This window comes from Cnephaeus nilssonii, assembly GCF_951640355.1.
Source record: "Cnephaeus nilssonii genome assembly, chromosome: 6".
Classification (NCBI taxonomy): domain Eukaryota; kingdom Metazoa; phylum Chordata; class Mammalia; order Chiroptera; family Vespertilionidae; genus Cnephaeus; species Cnephaeus nilssonii.
Window position 1 is genome coordinate 6213985 of NC_137077.1, and position 21215 is coordinate 6235199.

Sequence of the window (21215 nt, forward strand, 5' to 3'; positions counted from 1 at the left end):
AGTCTGCTAACCAGGGAGCCACCCTTGCCTGTCAGAGGGGACGGGGAGGGGGAGGGCACGCGGCCTCAGCGCATGCTTCCTGCTGAACAGTGCGATCGGTCACAGCAGTTCTAGCGATGGCACTGCACTGTCCCCATTCCCACTTGGAGAAGCAGGAGCATCGTGGCCGAGTGGCCCCCACGGTGCCGTTATGCCCAGCCCCCCCCCCCCCCCCCCCCCGGACGGAGCGCGGGAGACAGAACGTGGGAGGGAGACATCAGATAGCGCGGGCGCCAGGCCTGCTTTGTGCGGCTGCGCGGGGCTGGTGTCCCCATCTGGAAAGTGTGTGTGATGCTGCCGCCTGGCTGACCGAGGGCTGTCAGGAGGCAGAAGGGCGTGATGCGTGGCACGGGGAAGCATCGTAAACTGAAGCGCCAGCCAGATGTCCGGGTCACTGCCGATCGCCTGGTAGCTCACCCTCCGCCGAGCACTGCTGGGCGCAGAGGGGAGGAGGGCGCAGTGCAGGGCGCAGTCATTTAAGGGTTTTCTCTGACGCCAAGCTCCTCCGGGCAGGCGGCATTGGTTGGTTTCCACCCTCCGTCCCTGGAGCCCAGCGTGTGGTTTGCCCAGAGAGGGTGTTCCGTGGAGCTTCTCGGATGGAGGAGGAGGAAGTGGCTGGCACGGCGCAGGCATAGGAAGCGGCCTCATGTAGCCGGGGAGCAGGGGGTTGGGACTTGGGGGCAGGTCCAGGTTCAGGTCCCCAGTCTCCTCCTCATGTGTTTTGTGACTAGGATGTCACTTTCTGTCTCTGAGCCTCAGCATTCTCACCTGTGAAAGGGGGTACCCATACCCTTACTGTTTGTGAAATTGGGCTAGGTGTAAAGGACCCTCTTACCAACCACGAGGCTCTGGGGCTCAGGACTGAAGCCTGGAACCGCTGGCTTGAGGGCAAAGGGCACAGAGAGGCAGCTTTTGGCACAGACGCACACCTGCTCCTGGACAGCCCCCGGTCCAGAGCCTTCTTTTTCTCAAAGGGAAACTGAGGCCCAGAGAGGGGGAGGGGCAGGCCAGGGTCACTCAGAAAGCCAGTGCCTCTGGTCCACATGCAGGACTAGCCTGGGGGCAGGACTTCCTGTTTATCTAGTAGTCATCTAGTTCATTTTATTTCTTTTTATTTTTTTGTGTTTTATCTAGCTCATTTTAAACCCTAGGGCCAGGTTTCCTCCTGCTGTACAGGCTGTGGAGTAAATCCTACCAGGGTTTGGGTGCTGGCATTTCTTTTACTGGCTGTGTGCCCTTGAGCAAGCGATGACCTCTGCCAGCCTTGGCTTTCCCATCTGTAAAATGGGCGTGAGGCCTCCAAGGCGGTGAGAAGTAATGAGCTAGGACACAGCGTGCGAAGCACCTGCACATGCTCGGCCCAGCAGTAGTGCTTTTTCGTGTGTCCCCCAACCCTCGCTCTTCGTTGGAATTTGCTACTGTCCTCTTGGGTCTTCTTGGGCCAAGGGGGAGGGAGGGAGCCCCTTCTCCCTGGCTGTTCGGTCTTCGCCGGGTACATGGGGGCCCCAGTCTGACACCGTGTCCTGCCACCTCCTTCCTGGGCCCGTCTTGCGGGCGTGAGGACAGCGGTGATTGTAGGGCCTCCCGGCTGGCCTTGCTGGCTCCCTTTGTTCAAAGCTCCGGCCACATTCTTGCCGCCAAGGCCAGTGCCAGGGCCTGACTCCAGATGGCCTCTGCAGGTGGGGCTGGGCGCAGCCTCCAGGCCCTGCTTCCCCGGATCCCCCGAAGGCGAACGGACACCTTGTGGTTGCGGCTGCGAGCCCCCAGCCCCTCTTCGGTCCGGTCCGTTTCCCCCACGCCTGGCAACATCGTAAGGGAACAGCGGAGAGTGGGGCTGGCTTTGTTAGGCCTCAGGTTGGCTCATGGGGTCCAGAGCTGGCCCAGCCCGTGCCCACTCTGCCAGCTGCTGGCCATGTGCCCTTGGGAGCGCGGCGTCTTTTCGTCTCTGGCCCTTGGTTCCCAGTGGGGAGGGCATGGTGCTCCCACCAGGTGGTTATGGAGGCCCTTCGCCCTCCGCCTCTGGTCCAGATTGTGTCCGTGTGTCTGTGTGGGTGTCCGAGCAAGCCCCAGAGTGAGGTAGCCCTCCCAGCTGGAACTTCCCAGACCCTCTAGCACTGGCCAGGGCCAAGCCCTTCCCGGTGACCAAGTTTGTTTTCCAGACCAGACTGCCCTCTCCCCCTCCCCTCCCCCCCCCCCTTCCGCCCCAGAAGCCCCCGTTTCCAGCGGGCGGCACCTGTCGCCCCTCCCCGGCACCTTTTACTCGGCCACAGTTAGCCTCGGCTCCTCCCACAGGTGAGGTGAGCTGAGCTGCAGGCAGGCCTGCCTTACTGGTCCAGGGCCCGGTATGTGTGTGTTGCGTGAATGAATGCGGTGCTAGGGAATTGGAATAGAGAACAAAGCAGGGGCTTTGGGGCTCAGTTTCATTGATTTCAGAGAGAGGGAGAGAGAGAGAGGGAGAGGGATAGAAACATCAGCGATGAGAATTGTCAAATCAGTTTGCTCCTGTACACCCCCCTGAGGATCGAGCCTGCCACCTGGGCATGTGCCCTGACCGGGAATCCACCCATGACCTGCTGGTTCGCAGATCGACGCTCAGCCACTGAGCCACACCAGCCGGGCTTGGGGTTTAGCTTCAAATCCTGGCTCTGCTTCGACCAGTTCTGTGTGACCTCAGGCCAGTTAGTTAAGCTCTCTGAGCCTCAGCTCGGCAGTGGTGAGAATTAAGGGAGATGGAGAAAACATTGGCAGCGTCCAGATGGAACATGGAGGCAGCACACGGGTCCAGGGGTGGGACCCTGGGGGACGCAGCTGGGACAGGTTTCCAGCACGTGGTGGGGTCGGAAGATTGCCTAACAGTTGGGCCCGGTCCCGGAGAAGTTGTGTGGCGTTTAGTCATTGACCTTTGGCATCTGTTTCTGCAAGCAGTGGTGCTTGCTGGATGCTGCAAGGGTTCAGAGGCTTAAAGGGCTCCTCCCTCCACCTCCCCACCTCGGGGCGGGCACTCTCCCCGCACCTCTCCTCCCTGCTGGAGGCCCTGCCCCGCCTGGGTGGGGCCGCTGTCAGCTCTCTCTGGACAAGGGCAGCAGCCTGGGGTCCCTCCGGTCCTCCCCAGTCCTCACACTCCTGGGTCTCAATGAGGGGAGAAGGGGATTTGTGCCATGGGGGACATTTGACAAGGTCTGGGGACATTGTGAATGTTGTTTCTCAAGGAAAGGGGCACGACTGTCCCTGGTGGGTAGAGGCCAGGGATGCTGCCGGACACCCTCCTGTGCTCAGGACAAAGGCTGTCAGTCGCTCGGAGGCCGAGAGACCCTGTGAGCAGCCACCTGTACTTGGCTCCTGGAGTCTCAGGCTCACGGCCAGGGTCTGTGCTGGGCACTGAGACCTGATCTCTGCCCTGCTCTCCTCGTTCATTGTCATCCTCAGCTGCAGTTCAGGGTTCTGCACCCGCTCCTGTCGGGCCTTTGCACGTGCTGTGGTCGCTGTCCAGCACAGCCCTGACCAGGCATCGGGACCCCTGCAGCCTTCTGCCCAGGGACGCTCTCCTTTTCCCACCGAATGCCTGTTCCCTCGTTCTTTCCTTCCGTATCCCACACGTGGTCAGGGCATCCGGGCTCACCTCTGAAGCCCAGGGGTTGGTCCTGGTCACCACACGCCATGTTCCTCGAGCACTTTACAGTGTGCCAGGCACGCAGCTAAGGCTGCGGGCACCTCAAAAGCCATAATGAGCTAGGCACTGTCACCCCTAGTTTACAGCTGGGGTGCCTGGGGCGCAGAGGGGTAAGGCGTTGTGCCAGGGTCCCCTGGTTAGGAGGTGGCAGAATCAGGATTTGGGCTTGGAGCCCGCACTGTTGTTAATTCTCACCTGAGGGTATTCTTTCCATTGATTTTAAAAATATATATATATATTATTGATTTTTTACAGAGAGGAAGGGAGAGGGACAGAGAGTTAGAAACATCGATGAGAGAGAAACATCGATCAGCTGCTTCCTGCACACCCCCTACTGGGGATGTGCCTGCAACCAAGGTACATGCCCTTGACCGGAATCGAACCTGGGACCTTTCAGTCCGCAGGCTGACGCTCTATCCACTGAGCCAAACCGATTTCGGCTGTTTTTTTTTTTTTTTAAGAGAGAGTGGAAGGGAGGGAGAGAGAGAGAGAAACATTGATGTGAGAGAAACACATCTATTGGTTGCCTCCCTCAAGGGTCCAGGGCCCAGGGATCAAGCCGGCAACCAAGGTACGTGCCCTTGACCGTCATTGAACCTGCTACCCTTCGGCCCCAGGGCCGACACTCTGACCACTGAGCCAAACCGGCCAGCGCTGGAGCCCACACTCTTAACTGCTGTGCTCTGCTGCTCTTGTGCGGGCAGGGAGAGGGCATGGCCGGCCTGGTGGACGGCACCGAGCCCAGCTCCGCTCCCTGCCACATCCTCACCATCCCCGGAAACGTGTGTGAGCAACTCCCCCAGCGGCGAATGTTGATGTGTCAAAAGCACTTTATGGTTTGCAAGGCACTTTCTCTCCCATGGCTCATGGACTTAGTAATCTGTTTATTTTTTTAATTTTAATTTCATTTTATGTGGCTCAAAAATCAAAACACACAAACCCAAAAGCCAAGACGCAAAAGCACGCTCCGTGAAAGGAGCCAGTCCCAAACGGCCACATGTTGTATGATTCCATTTCTGAGAAATGTCCCGAAGAGGCCGTCCCTGGAGGCAGGGCGGTAATTAGAGGTTGCCTAGAGCTGGGGGTGGGGAGATGGCACTCAGGGGTAAGAGTGTTTTGGGGATGATGAAAATGTTCTAAAATGGACCGTGGGGTTGGTTGCACAATCTTGTGAACCTCCTAAAAACCACTGAATTGTACACTTCAAAGGAGTAATTGTATAGCATGTGAGTTACATCCTCACAGAGGTGCAGGAAAAAATGATAGCGCGTAACAGAGTATCCAGTGCAGTGTCTTCCTGGCTCTCATGTTTTTTTCAGTGTTTCTTTATATAGATACAACCAAACATAGACACACATTATTTCCTTGCCTTTTTTTTTTTTTTGTACTGAAAAGAGAGCATAGGATACATAGTGTTCTGTGCTTTGCTTTTTCACTTCCTGTATCTTTGAGATCTTTCTACTTCTACACAGAGAGAGCTTCCTCATTCTTTCTCCATTGTAGTCCGCGTTGTGGATGGCCCATTCTTTACATAACCGGGCGCCAGAGGGATGGGCATTTCAGCTGTTTCCAGGCTTTTGCTATCACAAACGGCCGACAGTGGACAGCCTGGTCCGGGCCTCCTATTGCCCCGGGCAAGGGTGCCCGGTAATCTCCAAAGTGGGAGCTGGGTGGTGGCAGATCGCCCCCTGCAGGGATCTGCGGTTCGCCTGGACCCCCGGGCGGGAGTGCCCACTGCCCACAGCCTCACAGTGGGCATCCTGTCGACTTCTGGTGAGGCTTTTGCCAACTGTAGGGGGAAAATGGTCTTAGGAGCATTTTCATTTGTGTTTTTCTTACAAGGAGGTAGATAGGACATCTTTTCATATGAGTAAGCCGTTTTTACATTAACGATTTCTTTCTCTGTGGAGTGTCGGTTCCGATCCTTTACCCTATTTGCTATTGAGTCTTTGCTCTTTTTCCCACTGATCTCTCGGAGCTGGTTATACTATCCTAGAGGCCCAATGCACGAAAATTCGTGCAAGAGTAGGCCTTCCTTCCCCTGGCTGCCAGCTGCCCTCTGGCACCCGGGACCTGGGCTGCTTCCGTTGGGCCGCCCGCAGGCACCCAGGACCCGGGCTGGCTTCCCTCCGGCCCCGGCTTCGTCAGGAAGGATGTCTGGAAGGCCGTCCGGTCTAATTAGCATATTACCCTTTTATTATTATAGATTAGCCACATAATGTTAGCTCTTAGCCGCTGAGAAGGGTTTCGAGTTGTGTGTGTTTCTTAGGACTTTGTTTCTGGATTTTTGCCACGGAGAAGGGATTCCTTTTTTGGAGGTGAGGAAGCCTTTTTTTTTTTCTTTTTAATGGCTTCCGGATTTTAAGTCAGGGATAAAAAGCCTTGCCTAGCCCCAAATTAAAAGACAATTCTCCTGCCCTGGCTGGGAGGCTTCATTGGTTGAGCGTCGTCCCATGCACCAAAAGGTTGCAGGGTGGATTCCCGGTCTGGGGACCCACCAGGTTATGAGTTCTGTCCCTTGTCAGGACATGTATGGGGGGCAACCAATTGATGTTTCTCACATTGATGTTTATCTCTCTAAAAAAATCAGTAAAAGCATAGCCTCAGGTGAGGTTTAAGAAAAGAAGGCACTTCCCCCTTCTAACATTTCTTCCCCCCGCATCGTTTTATTTTTTTTTTATTAAATTTTGAGTTAATACAGAAGACTACGTGTACAATATGTGCACGGTGTCAGGCACCCTTCCCACCACCCCGTTGGAGGGGGACCTGCCTGTCCCCTGGTGAAGACCCCGGCACCCCTTCCACCCGTCCTCCCTCTCCCCTCGCAGAGGTGACCGCTGTTGACATTTTTAAAAATATTTTTTAATTGATTTCAGCGAGGAAGGGAGAGAGAGAGATACAAACGTCAGTGCTGAGAGAGAACCATTAATCGGCTGCCTCCTGCACACTAGGGATTGAGCCCACAACCTGGGCACATGCCCCGACCAGGAATTGAACCATGGTTTCCTGGTTTGTAGGTTGATGCTCACTTGGTGTTGTTTTTTTGAAATTGAGACAGATAAAATGTGCTTGCCTTCTTGTCTCTCCCTTCCTCCTTTAAAAAAATAATTGAGGTGAGATTCACATGACATAAAAGTAACCTCCCCGGAGGATATGTTTATTGATGAGAGCGGGGGGGGGGGGGGGGGGGGAGGCGAACATTGATGTAAGAGAGAAGCATCTATTGGTTGCCTCCCATATGCACCCTGACCTGACAACCTTTTGGTGTACAGGAGGAGGCTCCAACCAACTGAGTCAGAGCAAAAGTAACCGTTTTTAAAGGACACAATTCAGTGGCAACTGATACATTCCCAGTGTTGTGCAACCTGGTTCTGATATGTTTGTATCACCCCAAAAGGAACCCCTGTGCCCATTAAACAGGTGTACTCCCCATGTCCCCTTCCCCCGCCCCTGGCATCCACCAATCTACTTTCTCCGGGGACTTACCTATTCGGGATATTTCCTATTAAAACCTTACAGTATTTTGTCCTTTTGTGTCTGGCTTACTCACGTAACGTGTTTTTAAGGTTCATTGATGTGGCATGTGTCAGTACGTCATTCCCTTTTATGGCTGAGTAATAGTCCACTGCATGTGTAGACACATGTTGTTTATCCGCGCGTCCGTCCATGGCCACTTGGGTTGTGGGCGCCTCTGGCACTGTGAACGGAGCCTCCTTGCTCTCTGGTTCCGGGTGCTAGGTGCCTGCAGCGCCATCTCCTCTGGATGACTGCATCACCGTTTAGCCGTTCTCCAGCTGCTGGGCATTTGGGTCGTCGTTGCTGTGTTCATTCTTGTCCTGCCCTCCTGGTGCTCATGTTTCTGAAGAGCATGCACTTGGGAGTTGGCTCGCTTGGTCATGTGTGTTTCACTTTACTAGGTAAACGCCAACCTGGTTCCAAAGTGGCTGGGCCAACTTACACCCCGCCTTTTAAAATTTTATGTATGTGGGTATTTATTTATCGTCATCCTAGGATATGCTTTTTTTAAAAAAAATTAAGTCTTCACTGTTGTTTTTTTTTATATAAAATAAGTTTATTCCGAAGTTTCTCTTTTTCATCAATTCTTTTTAAAAAAATATATTTTATTGATCTTTTACAGAGAGGAAGGGAGAGGAATAGAGAGTTAGAAACATCGATGAGAGAGAAACATCGATCAGCTGCCTCCTGCACACCCCCTACTGGGGATGTGCCTGAAACCAAGGTACATGCCCTTGACCGGAATCGAACCTGGGACCCTTCAGTCCGAAGGCCAACGCTCTATCCACTGAGCCAAACCAGTCAGGGTGTTTACTGTTGAAAGTATTACACGTCCCCCTTTTTCCTGATTGACCCCTTCTAGCCTGCTTTTATATATATTTATTGATTTCAGAGAGGAAGGGAGAGGGAGAAAGATGGAAACATCATTGATGAGAGAGAATCATTGATTGGCTGCCTCCTGCACGCCCCCTGCTGGGGGTTGAACCCAAAGCCTGGGCATGTGCCCTTGACCGGAATTGAACCGTGACCTCCTGGTTCATAGGTTGACACTCAAACCCCTGAGCACACCGGCCGGGCCACCCCATCTTTTTTTTTTTTTTCTTTTTTAATAGAAACTTTTGGTTCACTTGGGCTTCCTCCTGGAATGTGCCATGAGCTGGGGTGACTGTCACGTGGCTAGCCGGGTGTGCCAGGATGTTTATTGCACAGCCCCATCCTTTCCCCTGCTTTGGGGTGCCAGCCTGATCCTCCGGAATTCTCCCAGTGGCTGTGCCCTGTAGGCTTTCCGCTTTGTCTGTCTGTGCGCTGACACCACACTGTGTTAGTTACAGCAGCCGTGGTCCCGGCTGGCCCGCCCGACAGGGAGACTGCCTCTCAGCCCAGGGAGACTGCCTCTCAGCCCAGCCCCAGCCCCTCTGCACGGCCCGCCCATTACCACAGCTGGGGAGATGGAGCCAGGCCCCCCATTCTCCTCCACAGCCTGGTACCCCACTGGCCTCACCTCTCCGGCCCAGTGGCCCCCACCCTCCAGGATAAGGCTCCCCTCACGTGGTCTGTGAGCCTTTTGTAGCCCCGCCTGTCCCCCTGGAACTGGGACTCCTTGCTGCACGGCCCGTGGTTCTCTGAATGGGCCCTCTCCCCACCCCTTCCCCTTGCACAGCTGTAGTTATGCTCTCCTCCCCCGCCCCCAAGCTGGCTCGGGTGCCCCCCTGTGCCTCACAGCTCCCTCCACTTCCCTCCCTCGGATACAGTGCTGAGCCCCCTGCCGCCCCAAGGGCACCGAGCCAGCTCAGGCTCAGGCACAGTTGGTGCTGGCGTCGAGCTGCCCGCCAGCCGAGGGGGACCCTGACCCTTGCTTCCCACACCCCTGGCAGGTGCCAACATCGCTTCTGGTGAAGAAGTTGCCATCAAGCTGGAATGTGTGAAAACGAAGCACCCCCAGCTGCACATCGAGAGCAAGTTCTACAAGATGATGCAGGGAGGAGGTGAGGGCCGGCCGGCCGGCCGTGGGGGAGGGCGGGGAGGGCTGGGTGGAGTGGGGAGAGGAGGGGCGGCTGGAGGCTGGTCTGGGGCCAGGAAGGACCTCCCCTGAGAGCCCCACTTCCTGTCCCGCCAGTGGGAATCCCGTCCATCAAGTGGTGTGGGGCCGAGGGCGACTACAACGTGATGGTCATGGAGCTGCTGGGGCCCAGCCTTGAGGACCTCTTCAACTTCTGCTCCCGCAAGTTCAGCCTCAAGACGGTGCTGCTCCTGGCCGACCAGATGGTGAGTCCATCGCCCGCCGGCCGGGGAGCCGGGGCCCTGCCGGGCGCGCCCTTTCCCTTCCAACCTCCGCTTCCCCGTCCTGCCAGTGGTCACAGGGTGCCAGCGGAGGGTGCGGGAGCAGGAGGCAGGAACGGGGACGTGGCACGGGCCTGGTTCCTTAGCCGTTGGCTGTAAAAGGGGGAGGTGGTGTCTAACGCAGTGCCCGGGCTCAGCTTCCGACCTGCTGTGCTGGGCTCCCGGGTGGGGCCTGGGACTCCGCCCGCGGCTGATATACAGCCTGTGGTCTCGGTCCCGTCCCAGGGAGGTGACTGCAGGTGAGCTAAGCCTCAGTCCCCTCAGGTGAGACTCTCCCCTCTGCTGGGTCGTCATGGGGTCGAGCGGGATGCTCACAGTGCCAGGACCAGAGGGGGCGCCCACCGCCCACATCCTTAGTTCCTAAAGCCCTTTATAAACTCAAGGGGGGGATTTCAAAATATTTAAAAATAGCCCGGCTGGTGTGGCTCTGGTTGAGTGTCACCTATGAACCAGGAGGTCACAATTTGATTCCTGGTCAGGGCACATGCCCGGGTTGTGGGCTCGATCCCCAGTGTGGGGCGTGTAGGAGGCAGCCGATCAGTGATTCTCTCTCACCATTGATGTTTCTCTCTCTCTCTCCCTCTCCCTTCCTCTCTGAAATCAATGAAAACATATAAAAATATTACTTGCGATTTTCGGCTAAATGTGTGTGTGCCGAGGAGGACGGTCAGTCTCTTAGGATATGAGAGTCAGAGGGTTAGGAAATACTTGGCCACGCTGAGGAGGCCTTTGATTTACAGAAGGCCGAGGCCCCGGCAGGGACTGGCCTGCTAGAAGGCGTATCGTGTGCATGTATGCTAATTCAGGGTTTTATGGTTGATTTTTTAAATAAATTCTTTAAAGAAGGGCCTGTGTGTCCGCCTGACTTGGGTGTACTTGGGAGGCCAGGGGACGGAGCCTGTCCTTTGAGCGTCATCTCTGTCACCCTTGCCAAGTTCAGGCTTTATTGGAGCTCCCCGCCCCCCCCACCCCTTCAACCTGTCGCCAGAACAGCCTTCCAGATCCTCTGACCCCGGCTCCGGGTCCGAGGAGGGCGCAGAGCCAGGCAGGAGCGGCTTCCGAGGGCTGGGATGCCTTTCCAGATCTTGCCTTTAGCTTTCCTGCTGCCTTGCTCTCTCCTCGGACTCCCAGCAAACTTTCCTCCTTCGGAGCCGCGTTCTCATGGCACTTCCCCCGGGAAGCCCTCCCTGACCTGCTTCTTGAAGTCATCTTACAAGCATCTTTTCCCCTCGCCCAGGGCAAGGGCCATGTGTGTTTGTTCCATCTTGGCAGCCCGGGCCTGGCCCACAGAACGTGGCGAAGGCCTCTCTGTGGAGTGCTTGCTGAGTGACGTGCTGCCCCCTCTCGTCCCCCAGATCAGCCGCATTGAGTACATCCACTCCAAGAACTTCATCCACCGGGACGTCAAGCCGGACAACTTCCTCATGGGGCTGGGGAAGAAGGGCAACCTGGTGTACATCATCGATTTCGGCCTGGCCAAGAAGTACCGGGATGCCCGCACCCACCAGCACATCCCCTACAGGGAAAACAAGAACTTAACCGGCACTGCCCGCTACGCCTCCATCAACACCCACCTGGGCATCGGTGAGTGGTCAGGGCCAGGGGCGGCGTGCACCAGCGTGCACTCAGGAGCTGCTGGCCAACATCCTGGCACTCTGCGGCCTGGATGTTCCCCCGACTCCCACAAAGTCAGGCCCGCCCCTTTCAGAGAAGAGCTGCGGCACCCGCAGCAGGCTCTCCTGCCCAATTTCGCCCCCAGCTTTTATAGCAGGGGTCCTCAAACTGTGGCCCGCGGGCCACACGCGGCCGCCGAGGACATTCATCCGGCCCGCCGGGTGCTTTTGCCGCCGCTGCCTGTCCTGCTTAGCAGCCGACTTAGCAGTGTGCATAGGAATTTGTTCATAGTTGTTTTTTTTTTAAACTATAGTTTGGCCCTCCCAACGGTCTGAGGACAGTGAACTGGCCCCCTGTTTAAAAAGTTTGAGGACCCCTGTTTTATAGGCTGGGAAACAAGGCTCACGCGGTGACACGGGTTGCTTAAGGTTGTTGGCTCAGCACGTGCCAAAGCCGGGTTTGACCCCAGCTGTGTCTGATGCCACAGCTTGTGCCCTGTCCACAAGGTGGGCCAGGCAAGGAGGCCCTAGCTGTCGAGTGAATGGATGCCTGCCCTGGAAAAACTAGCCCCCCCTCCCCCCCGGCCCCCTCCACCACCCAAAAAAAATAGGCCCAGGTTGGCTTGAGAAGGCTCAGCCTCAGGTTCCTCCTCTGTAGGAGGAGTCAGAGATGGCCTGTTGGTCACAGGATCGCAGCAAGCTGGGGCAGGAGGTGGGGCACGGGGTGCACAGGGCGGGCTGTTCCCCCTCAGTCACGGAGCATGTCCTGGCCCCGGCGACCAGGAGCCGAGGACATGTTAGGTGCACGCGTGTTAATGTGTCGGTGCTCCCTGCCCTCTCCTCCCTCTGTGCAGAACAAAGCCGCCGGGATGACCTGGAGAGCCTGGGCTACGTGCTCATGTACTTCAACCTGGGCTCCCTGCCCTGGCAGGGCCTCAAGGCCGCCACCAAACGCCAGAAGTACGAGCGGATCAGCGAGAAGAAGATGTCCACACCCATCGAGGTCCTCTGCAAAGGCTACCCCTGTGAGTAGCCCGGGGGACCCCTGAGGCCCTTTCCAAGGGGGAGATGAGGCCGCAGAGTCCTGTCTGGGGTGCCGTTGCCCCCGGCGCCAGAACATGAACCGTGAGCTCTGTCACGGCTCGGTCACGACGGGAGGCCTGGCTGTGAGGCGCTCAGCATCCCCGACCGAGCTCCTGCCTCACCTCCCAGGGGCTGAGCATTAGGGAAAAGGAGCCGTTCCTCCTCCCTCCCCGAACTCTCCGCGCCTGACGCTTTGGTCACCAAATGTGGGGGGTTCTTCCCCCACCACGCACTTCTCTGGGACCCCAGCTGGGTGTCCTGCCATTTACCTCGATCCTGACACTGTCTCCCTGGAGGTAGGGTCAGACCCCACAGGCCGAGGGCTCAGTCCCACAACTGTTGCCACCAACTGACGCCCCCAGCCAGTCCCCCTGTGCTTCCCACCCACACTCGGTCCCGCAACCCCCTCCCCGAGTCTGATTGACGTCCTTGGGGAAACTCACGTAGCAGTTTATGGAAGGGTGTGATGAAGGACGCGGGGGACGGGCAGGTGAAGAGAGGCACAGGGCGAGACCTGGGAGGGTCCCGGGTGCAGGAGCCTCCCTCCCCGTGGCGTTGGGGTGTGGCACCCACCTGGAAGGTCTCTAAACCCAGGAAGTCTTCCTCGCGCAGGCACCATCAGAGAACCCTGTTTCTAGCCCTTTCCCTTCTCTAGGGACGTTGGGAGCGGGGAGGGGCTGAAAGTTCCAAGCTCCTAACCGTGGCTTGTCCTTCTGGGGCCCAGCCCCCACCGGGAGCCCGCCAGAGATGCTGCTAGTGCTCCTAGCACTTAGAAGTTACAGGGTTTTAGGAGCCCCGTGTCAAGGACAGAGTCAGAGAACAAATATTAGGATAAGGACTTTTCTTTTTTTAATATTTTATTGATTTTTTACAGAGAGGAAGGGAGAGGAAGAGAGAGTTAGAAACATCGGTGAGAGAGAAATATTGATCAGCTGCCTCCTGCACACCCCCCACTGGGATGTGCCCGCAACCAAGGTACATGCCCTTGACCGGAATCGAACCTGGGACCTTTCAGTCCGCAGGCCGACGCTCTAACCACTGAGCCAAACCGGTCAGGGCAAGGACTGTTCTTACCACTTAGGAAGTAACACGGGTTTGAGGAGCTCTGTGCCAGGAACAGGGCTAGGGACCAACGTGTATGTTTTCTGTTCGTACTAAGGCCCCTCTCGCCCCTCATTTCAGGGAGGAGATGGAAGTCTTCCTCCTTCCTGTAGCTTAGGTCACCCTGGGAGCCCCCCTCGGGCTCCTGGCTGGCCTTGGAACTCGTGGCAGCGGTTGATCTGCCTCCTCCTCGCCCCAGCGTGGGCGACCAGCTGTGCACGAGGCTGCAGCGCCGCTCACCGAAGGGTCGCTCCTTCGTGGGGCGCAGGTCCTCCGTCCTCGTCCTCAGAGGCCCTGCTCACGGGCAGGTTCGGGGCCCCTCACCGTAGGGAGAGCCGTAGTCCCTTCTGTCCTCGTGCCCCCTCCTCGAGGGAAAGTGTAGGGGCGGTGGGGTGGGGGGTAGGACAGCTGCTGGGGCCCTGGAGCGCGGGCCTCACCGTGGCCTCTGTCCCTGTCCCCGCCAGCCGAGTTCTCCACTTACCTCAACTTCTGCCGCTCCCTGCGGTTCGACGACAAGCCCGACTACTCGTACCTGCGCCAGCTCTTCCGCAACCTCTTCCACCGGCAGGGCTTCTCCTACGACTACGTCTTCGACTGGAACATGCTCAAATTCGTGAGTCAGCCGGAGGCCGCGGCGGGCTGGGGGGACTGGGCGGGGAAGGCCCTGACGCCCGAGGCCAAAGTGCCCCTGTGGTGGGCGGGGCTCCCGAAGGACAGGCGCTATGAGCTGGACCGTGCGAGTGACTGCACCGGGGCCCCCGCGCCCCCGCGCCCCCCCCACTCCTGTCTCATCAATGCCGACGGCTCGTACCACCACGGTCAGCAGGGCCCGCGCGGGGCATGGCCCCCCACCAGACCCAGGAGGACCTGGCTGGGCCTCCGGTCCCTCCTGGGCCCCCGCGGCCGGGCGTGGATGGCGCTGGCGGGCCCCCCGACCGTCATGATTGCGGCCTACACCGTCCTGCTCTTGTTGTTCTGCGCGGCCCAGGCGGCCGCCTTCGCCGCAGCCCCTCTGGCCAGCCTGGACCCCTTCAGTGTGGTCTCTCTCTTCCTGGTCACGGGCCCCTGGGCCCTGCTGGGCGGCTGCTCTGTCTCCCTCTGTTGAGAGCCTGGCAGGGGGGCTGGGGGGGAGTCGTCAGTGTGCCTGGAGGTCTGGCATCAGAAATCGTATGACTTGTTTCACGTCTCTCCTGGAAAAGGGGGCTTCCTCGAGCCAGGCTCAGCCCCGTGACAGCGAGGCTATTGCGCTGCCCTGCCCCCACCCCCCTCCCAGTGCCGGGCCCGCGTACTCACGCACATACTGGTAAGGACCCCCCGAGGCCTGGCCCTTCCAAGATTTACCACTTGGCCGGCTGAGCACAAGAGGCTGAGCCTCTGCTGTGCTTTCTCTGTCCCTTCTAGGTGCCCGGCGCCCCTGGGCACCCAGGGCCCTGCAGGTAGGCCGGTGCAGGAGGTGGAGGAGGTGGAGGAACTGCCCCCCCAAAACTACTGGCCTATGGTCTGGACTCCAGGGCCCCAGTTCTGACAGCACCAGGTGCCTGAGCCCGTCGGGGCCAGGCCTGAGGAGGTGTCCCTTGGCGTGGGGGAGGGGGGCAGTAGGGGGGCGTGGCGGAGAAGGCCCTGCCCATAGATTCTTGGGGATGAGTCAGCGGCCTGATGGACAGAGCCGGAAGGTGGGGGGGGCGTTCCCGGCCCTGGAGGGCCTGGGGCTGGGCACCAGGAGCCGTCAGCAGCCTCTGTACTGAACCTGAGCTCATTAAACGTCCCCACCTGCACCCGCTTTGCTGAGTTGCCTCTCCTTTGCTCACGGGCCCCGGCCGCTCTGGCAGGCGCTCAGGACCCAGGCCTTGTTCCGGGTGGGGGCAGCGTGTGGTCTTGTGCCTCCTCTCTGCGCCTCAGACAGTGGCCTGGAGCTGCTCCCTAAGGTGCGGGGCGGAGGCTGGGCCGAGACCAGGGTTTCCACGGGCCCAGGGGCCCAGGGGAGAGGGTCGGAGGTGGCAGTGGGCACCTTTCACCCGGACCTCCCAGCGGGGAGTGTGCCCGAGGGCCCGGGCCAGCGCTTCTCGCCTCAGGGCACCTCCAGGGAGTCGGACGTGGGACCTGGCGCACCATGTGGGAGGTCATCCCAGAGCCTGGGTCTGGGAGGGGCTTGGCCCGTCTCTCCCTTCAGCTCCAAACACAGGCGTTGCATTGTCCTTCAACACGGCAGCCCCTGGCTACGAGGGCTACGTCTTAGTGGATTAAAATGAACCCGAGCTGGAAATGTCATGTGTCCGTCGCACTTGCTGCATTTCGAGTTCTCAGGAGCCGCAGGGGGCTGGCTAGTGGCTGCCACGTCTGCGAGGCCGACGTGGACACGCCCGTCACGGAGCGCTGTGGAGTGTTGTGTTAGCGGCTCCTCAGAGCCTCCCAGTCGCATTGCCCGCTGGCAAGATTTCGCCTCGTCGGGCCAGAGCTCGCCCCCCGTCCTGGGGTCCCCTTGGAAGCAGGCCCTGGAGTCAAGCTGAGCAGAGGGGCAGGTGGCTTTCTCCAGCACCGACCTCTGGCGTGAAGGCCCCCGACAGGAGTGACCCCTAGAGACCCACCGCTGTGCTGAGCTCAGCCAACCGCTCCGTCGCCCTCTGGCAGAGGCGCCCGCAGACACGCGCCGGGGACCTAACATGCCTCTCAGCGGAAGCCAGGACCTGGCACAGCGCCCCCTGCGGGAAGCCCGCAGCACCCGCCAGCAGATGGGTGCCATGCTGGGCACGGGGCCAGGCTGGTCAGCAGGAAGATCGCCCCCGACGGAGAGCCTGGGAGCAGCCACCCCCTGGCGTCCAGGGTGAGGCCTGGAGCCTGCAGACCCGGAGGCGGGATGCTGCGTTCGCCACTGTTCGAGGCCGACCGGCTGCCAGGGAGGAACGCCGGGCCCAGGACGGTCCGCGCGGCGCAGGCGGTGACTGGATGTTTACCGTCTTGTGGGCAAATACAGCCCAGAGACCTCCCTGGGATGCGTTTCTCGAGGCGTCACTTGGCTCGGATGGAAACATGGAGAGGAGCCCACCTCCGGCCTCGGGGCTGCGGCCAGGCCGCTGCGGCCTCCGAGCCCATCGCCGGAGTCCCCACCCGGGGAGTGAGTGCTAACCTCCCGCAGGAGGCTCCTGAGCGGGTGCTGCCGCTCTGGCCGCTCGGTTCGCTGTGGTTCTGGCTGAGCGGCTCGCTGCAGCCTGGAATGAGTGGGTGGGAGCCAGGGGGGCACGGGGACTGGAGGTCAGGAGCGGAGCCCTGGTGGTCCCAGGCCTGCCTGCCTGGACAGGCTGTGGGTGGGAGGACGGGATGTTCGCTTCTAGAAGGTCCTGGTCAGTCCTCTGGGGGTGCCGAGAGCAGAGCAGGACTGGTTCACGCTCCAGCTCTGCCCTGAGCTGTGTGGCCCCAGGCGGGTCCTGAGGCCTCTCTGGGCCTCGGTTCCTTACTAGGATTCAGGGATCGTTTTGATCCCCAGCCACTACCTCCCAGAGTTGCTTAAAGGCAAGGGCCTCCCCTGTCTCCCAAAGACAGTAGGGCCTTCTCGGCCAGTTCCCCGGGAGACACGGGGTTTGCAAGAGCCTGCACCCCGTGCCCATGAACAGGCCCCAACTCAGCCCACAGCTCTCTCCTCCACAGATGCGGCCCCCCTCTCGCCAGCCCCCCGCCCTTCCCTGTGGACGACCCCAGGACCAACTAGGTAACGCGGCCGGATGCCGCTCCCCTGCCGTGCTCCTCGCTCTGGGCCTTCCTGTCCTCTGCGCTGGGGTGGCAAGTGGCTGGATGGCAGGGCCCCCGGGCCCACACAGCCCTCTCCCAGCCTGCCTGCTCGGTGTCTTCTTCCTCCGTGGGCTCGGGACCCCTTTCTTCCCCGGCTCCCCTGCGCGCCCTGTGAAGGCAGGCAGCATCTGTATGGTAGTGGCCCCCGCGGCACCTGTCAGGAGCCATCGCCAGGTCCAGGGGCAGGGGACAGGCAGCCCTTTGAAAAGATCCCGGCTGGGAGGCCGGGTTCGAGGCCCGGCCTGGCCTCGGCAGCCTTGTAATCCCCCCCTCTGGCCTCTGAGCACCTGCCCTGCTGTGCTGAGGAGCCGCGGGCCCTCTGTTCATGGAGGGGACCAGGTTGGGAGGGCCAAGGGGGGCGCTAGGACATCAGCCTCCCAGCCTGACGGGCCCTCTGAGACCAGGGCAGAGTGACCTTCCTCCCCCTCTCACATCCAGCTTCCTCTTTTCGGGGCAGGTTGTGGTTCTGTTTCTCTTGCTGTGCGATCATGGGTCCTGGCCAGGCCTCAGGCTTCCTGCTGTGGGGAGGAGGTTGGACCAGAGGGTGTCTGCGATGCCCCTTCCCCAAGGTGCCCTGCGGGGATGCCGGACCCCAGAGCACCCTGGCCTTGCAGGGCTGACCAGGCCTCCTCTTGCCTCCCCACAGGGTGCAGCCCGGAATCCCGAGGACGTGGACCGGGAGCGGCGAGAGCACGAGCGCGAGGAGAGGATGGGGCAGCTCCGGGGGTCTGCGACCCGGGCCCTGCCCCCAGGCCCGCCCACGGGGACCCCCGCCAACCGGCTCCGCAGTGCTGCCGAGCCTGTGGCCTCCACCCCAGCCTCCCGCATCCAGCAAGCTGGTGAGCAGGGGCCTCAGGCAGTGAGCTGGGCCCAAGCGGGGGCCGGGGCAGTCAGGGCCCTGGACACTGAGGCTGGCTTCCCCCTGCCTCCCCTTTCAGGCAATACTTCTCCCAGAGCGATCTCACGGGTCGACAGAGAGAGGAAGGTGAGCATGAGGCTACACCGGGGCGCGCCAGCCAACGTTTCGTCCTCCGACCTCACTGGGCGGCAAGAGGTCTCCCGGATTTCAGCCTCACAGGTGAGCTGCCCTCACCCCAGTCCTGCCGTGCCGCCCCGCTGAGCCAGAGCCCCCCGGTTCCTCCCTGTCTGCTGAGTCTGACAACCTTGGAGCAAGGACCTGGTCTCTAATCCTCCACCATCTGATTGGCCCCATGGAGCAAAGTCAGACGTAACCTGCTCCAGCGAGTGGGAGACCCCGGTGGGCAGCTGGGAGCTCGCAGGGGAGGGGCTCACAGTCCCTGCCTTCAGGAAGTCCCCGCACGTCCCATTTAGCACAGGATAGAGGCGGGCGGATCCTGTCCCCGTGGCCCCACTTAGGGGCCATGTTTGGGGCCAGGAAAGTTGGGAAAGGGGAATCCTGGTTGACCAAGGAGGGGGTCCTGGCAGAGGGGGGAGGAGCCCTGCTCTGGTCCACAGTGGAGGGGTCTCAGCAGGTCAGGCCAGGAGCTGGGCATCCGGTGGCCGGGCTCGGTTGTGCGTGGCCTGGAGCAGCTGCTTTGCAGCGACATCCTGGGGTCATTGAGGTCACGCACCCTGCCCTTGGCTTGGGCCTTGGCGGGTGGGGTGGAGCTCCGTGGGGAGACTTGCCCCAAGGCCGGCAGCTTATCCCTTCCCCTCTCTCTGCCTTCCCTCCCAAGACAAGCGTGCCATTTGACCACCTCGGGAAGTGAGGGGAGCTCCATCGGACCAGTATTTGCTTAGGTGAGTGGACAGCCGGTGCAGACGCCGCCCGCCCGCTCTAGAAACGCCTGTAGCCCCAGGAGGAGACCAGTGTGTGCTGTGGAGGGGCAGGGGAGTTGCAGATGGTACCAGGGACCCCAGAACCAAGGGCCTTCAGGGGAGTTGAAAACCTGTGAGCAGGCCTGGCCCACATCCGTTAATTTCTGCTGGAAACCCCTTTCTCTGTCCTCCACACCCCCTTTGCTCTCGCATAATCTGCCGTCACCAAAGACCCTTGGCCTCCGCAAGCCGGGGAGTGAGCCTCCTGGGACCCCACGGCCGCTGAGGCCTTGACTGGTGTATAGCAGCCCCCGCTGTGGGTCGGGCTTGGGGAAGGGGAGGTGTGGGTCTGAGCCTGGGGAGCATGCGCACGACGGGCTGGGCTAGGCCTCACCCCCGAGGAGGTCATTGCACAGACCGAGCGGGGACCTAACGCCAGGAACCAGCCTGTCCGTGGCACGTCGTGGCCGGGGTGGCTGCTCACCGGGAGGACAGAAGGAGAGAGATAGTGTCCTTCCTGTGGAAATGGAGCACCTACTGTGTGCCCCAGACGGGGGACCAAGTGCAAGGACTCGGGACAAGGAGACAGGAGGTGAAGGGCGTCTGGCACATGGGTGGCCAGAGGCAAATGCCCCTCTAATCGGTCTTCTTTCTCTCCATTTTTTAGTGTCTTCACTGTATTTTCTTTCAAAAAACAACAAAAAGATGGGGGAAAAACCACTCAAAAGAACAAAAACGACAAAAACCCAGCACAAAAGCGACGATGGATTTTGTTTCTTTAATTTTTTTTAATTTTTATTTTTTTTTTGGCCAACGGCAAGAAGATGAGATGCCCTCAGCACCGAGGATTCTTGTCCCTTTGCATTTCCCGCTGCCAAAGGCTTCCCCAGACCCCAGGCCACGTGTGCCAGCCGCCCGCCGAGGCCCTGCCCGGTGATGCTGAGGCCAGGAGAGGACAGCTCAGCCTCGAGGGCCACGAGGAGGCGGCCACGAGGAGGCGGCCAGGAGCCTGGGGAGTGGTTTGGCTGTTTGGGTGGAGCCGGGTGTCACCAGGGGTTCTTGAGCCTCAGAACCACGGGAGACTCAGCCCCCGCTGCCCGGGGCGATGGTGGCGGGCTTCCCGAGAGGGCTTTCCCAGTGTCCCCTGAGCGTTTGGGCCGTCCTTTGCCTTGGCAAGGGGACTTCAGTTGTGGGCGGTAAGGTGATGGCGGCCGAGCGTCGTCCTGTGCCTGTGTGTGCGTATGTGACCTGCATCTCCCGGGACAGCAGGGCCTGCCGCCTGCCAGGCGGAGTTTCTGTTCTCATCCCTCTAACCAGGACACCGGGTAGGTGACGACGACCTGCGTGCGTCTCAAGAAGGGCACAGAGTGTCCTGGCCACCACCAGCCCCTCATCACCCGTGGCAGCCCTGTCCCCAATGCCTGGAGACTCCCAGAAAGCACCTGGCTCCCGGGGTGTGGATGAATTTCCTGGTCCTGACACCCCCCGGGGGCCACCCCCCTGCACCCGGCCTCTCCAGCGAGGAGCCTGGGTCCGGGCTGGGCGCTGGCCTTACCCACCCCTCCTACTTAACACCCGTTTTTATTTTTGTTTGTTTTCTCTTGTGTGTGTATTTCCTAATTTATTTACCTCTGTTTCCCCTTCTTTCTTTTCCTTTCTTTTTTTTTTAATTAAAGAGCAAAGCTTTTTATAACTTTGTAATTTAAAAAACTGAAAAAAAAAATACTGAAGAACTTTGGGGGGAATTTTGTACTTTTTTCCTGTGTAAATATTGGACTTTTTTGAGCTTTATTGTGGTTGTTAATTTGAAGTAATAAAGTAGAAAAGGATCAAGTGACATGGGCAGCCCACAGTCACCTCTTTGCTCCGGGGGGCTTTCTCCTCGGCAGACCTGGGGGAGAGGAGGGCTGGGGGTTAAACCAATGCTTCCAGAACCCAATACGCACCACCAGGGAGCAAGTTCTGACCCCCGAGGGCGGGGCCTGGGCCTGAAAGTCTGCATCCTAACCAGCTCGGGGGGAGGGGGCGGGGGGGGGGGCCTGAGGCCCAGGGCACGGAAGAGAAAGGTTCAGACAGCTCTTCCCAACATTGTCTCATCCGCACCGGAGTCCCGAGTCAGGTCTGCTCATCTCTGCCTTCGGATGGGAGAGTCAGAGATGAAGTCCTCTGCGCAGGCTCACGCAGCAGCTCTGGTGGCAGAACCCGGATCTGAGCCCCACCCCTGGCCTAGGAGCCCAGCAAGGGAGGGTGCTGGAGTCGGGGTCAGTGGCGGCTGTACCACAGGTGACCTT

The 21215-nt window shown here is 59.6% G+C and overlaps 1 protein-coding gene across 8 annotated transcripts in view; it reads left to right on the forward strand.

Moving 5' to 3' along the window:
- The window catches only part of CSNK1E (casein kinase 1 epsilon), a 35007-nt gene extending 14228 nt beyond the window's left edge, over positions 1 to 20779 (forward strand). For 2 of the 8 annotated variants that reach the window (XM_079774607.1, XM_079774606.1), the window contains exons 3-8: positions 9100 to 9210; positions 9342 to 9490; positions 10921 to 11149; positions 12033 to 12203; positions 13827 to 13975; positions 17005 to 17833. In XM_079774607.1, the coding sequence (XP_079630733.1) occupies positions 9100 to 9210; positions 9342 to 9490; positions 10921 to 11149; positions 12033 to 12203; positions 13827 to 13975; positions 17005 to 17559 (1364 nt within the window). In that variant the 3' untranslated portion in view covers positions 17560 to 17833. Of the gene's footprint in view, positions 1 to 9099; positions 9211 to 9341; positions 9491 to 10920; positions 11150 to 12032; positions 12204 to 13826; positions 17985 to 18083; positions 18224 to 18842; positions 18907 to 19591 lie in introns of those variants that run through there. The other 6 variants (XM_079774609.1, XM_079774610.1, XR_013813693.1 and 3 more) reach the window with 6 other exon arrangements.
- Positions 20780 to 21215: the final 436 nt, after the last annotated feature.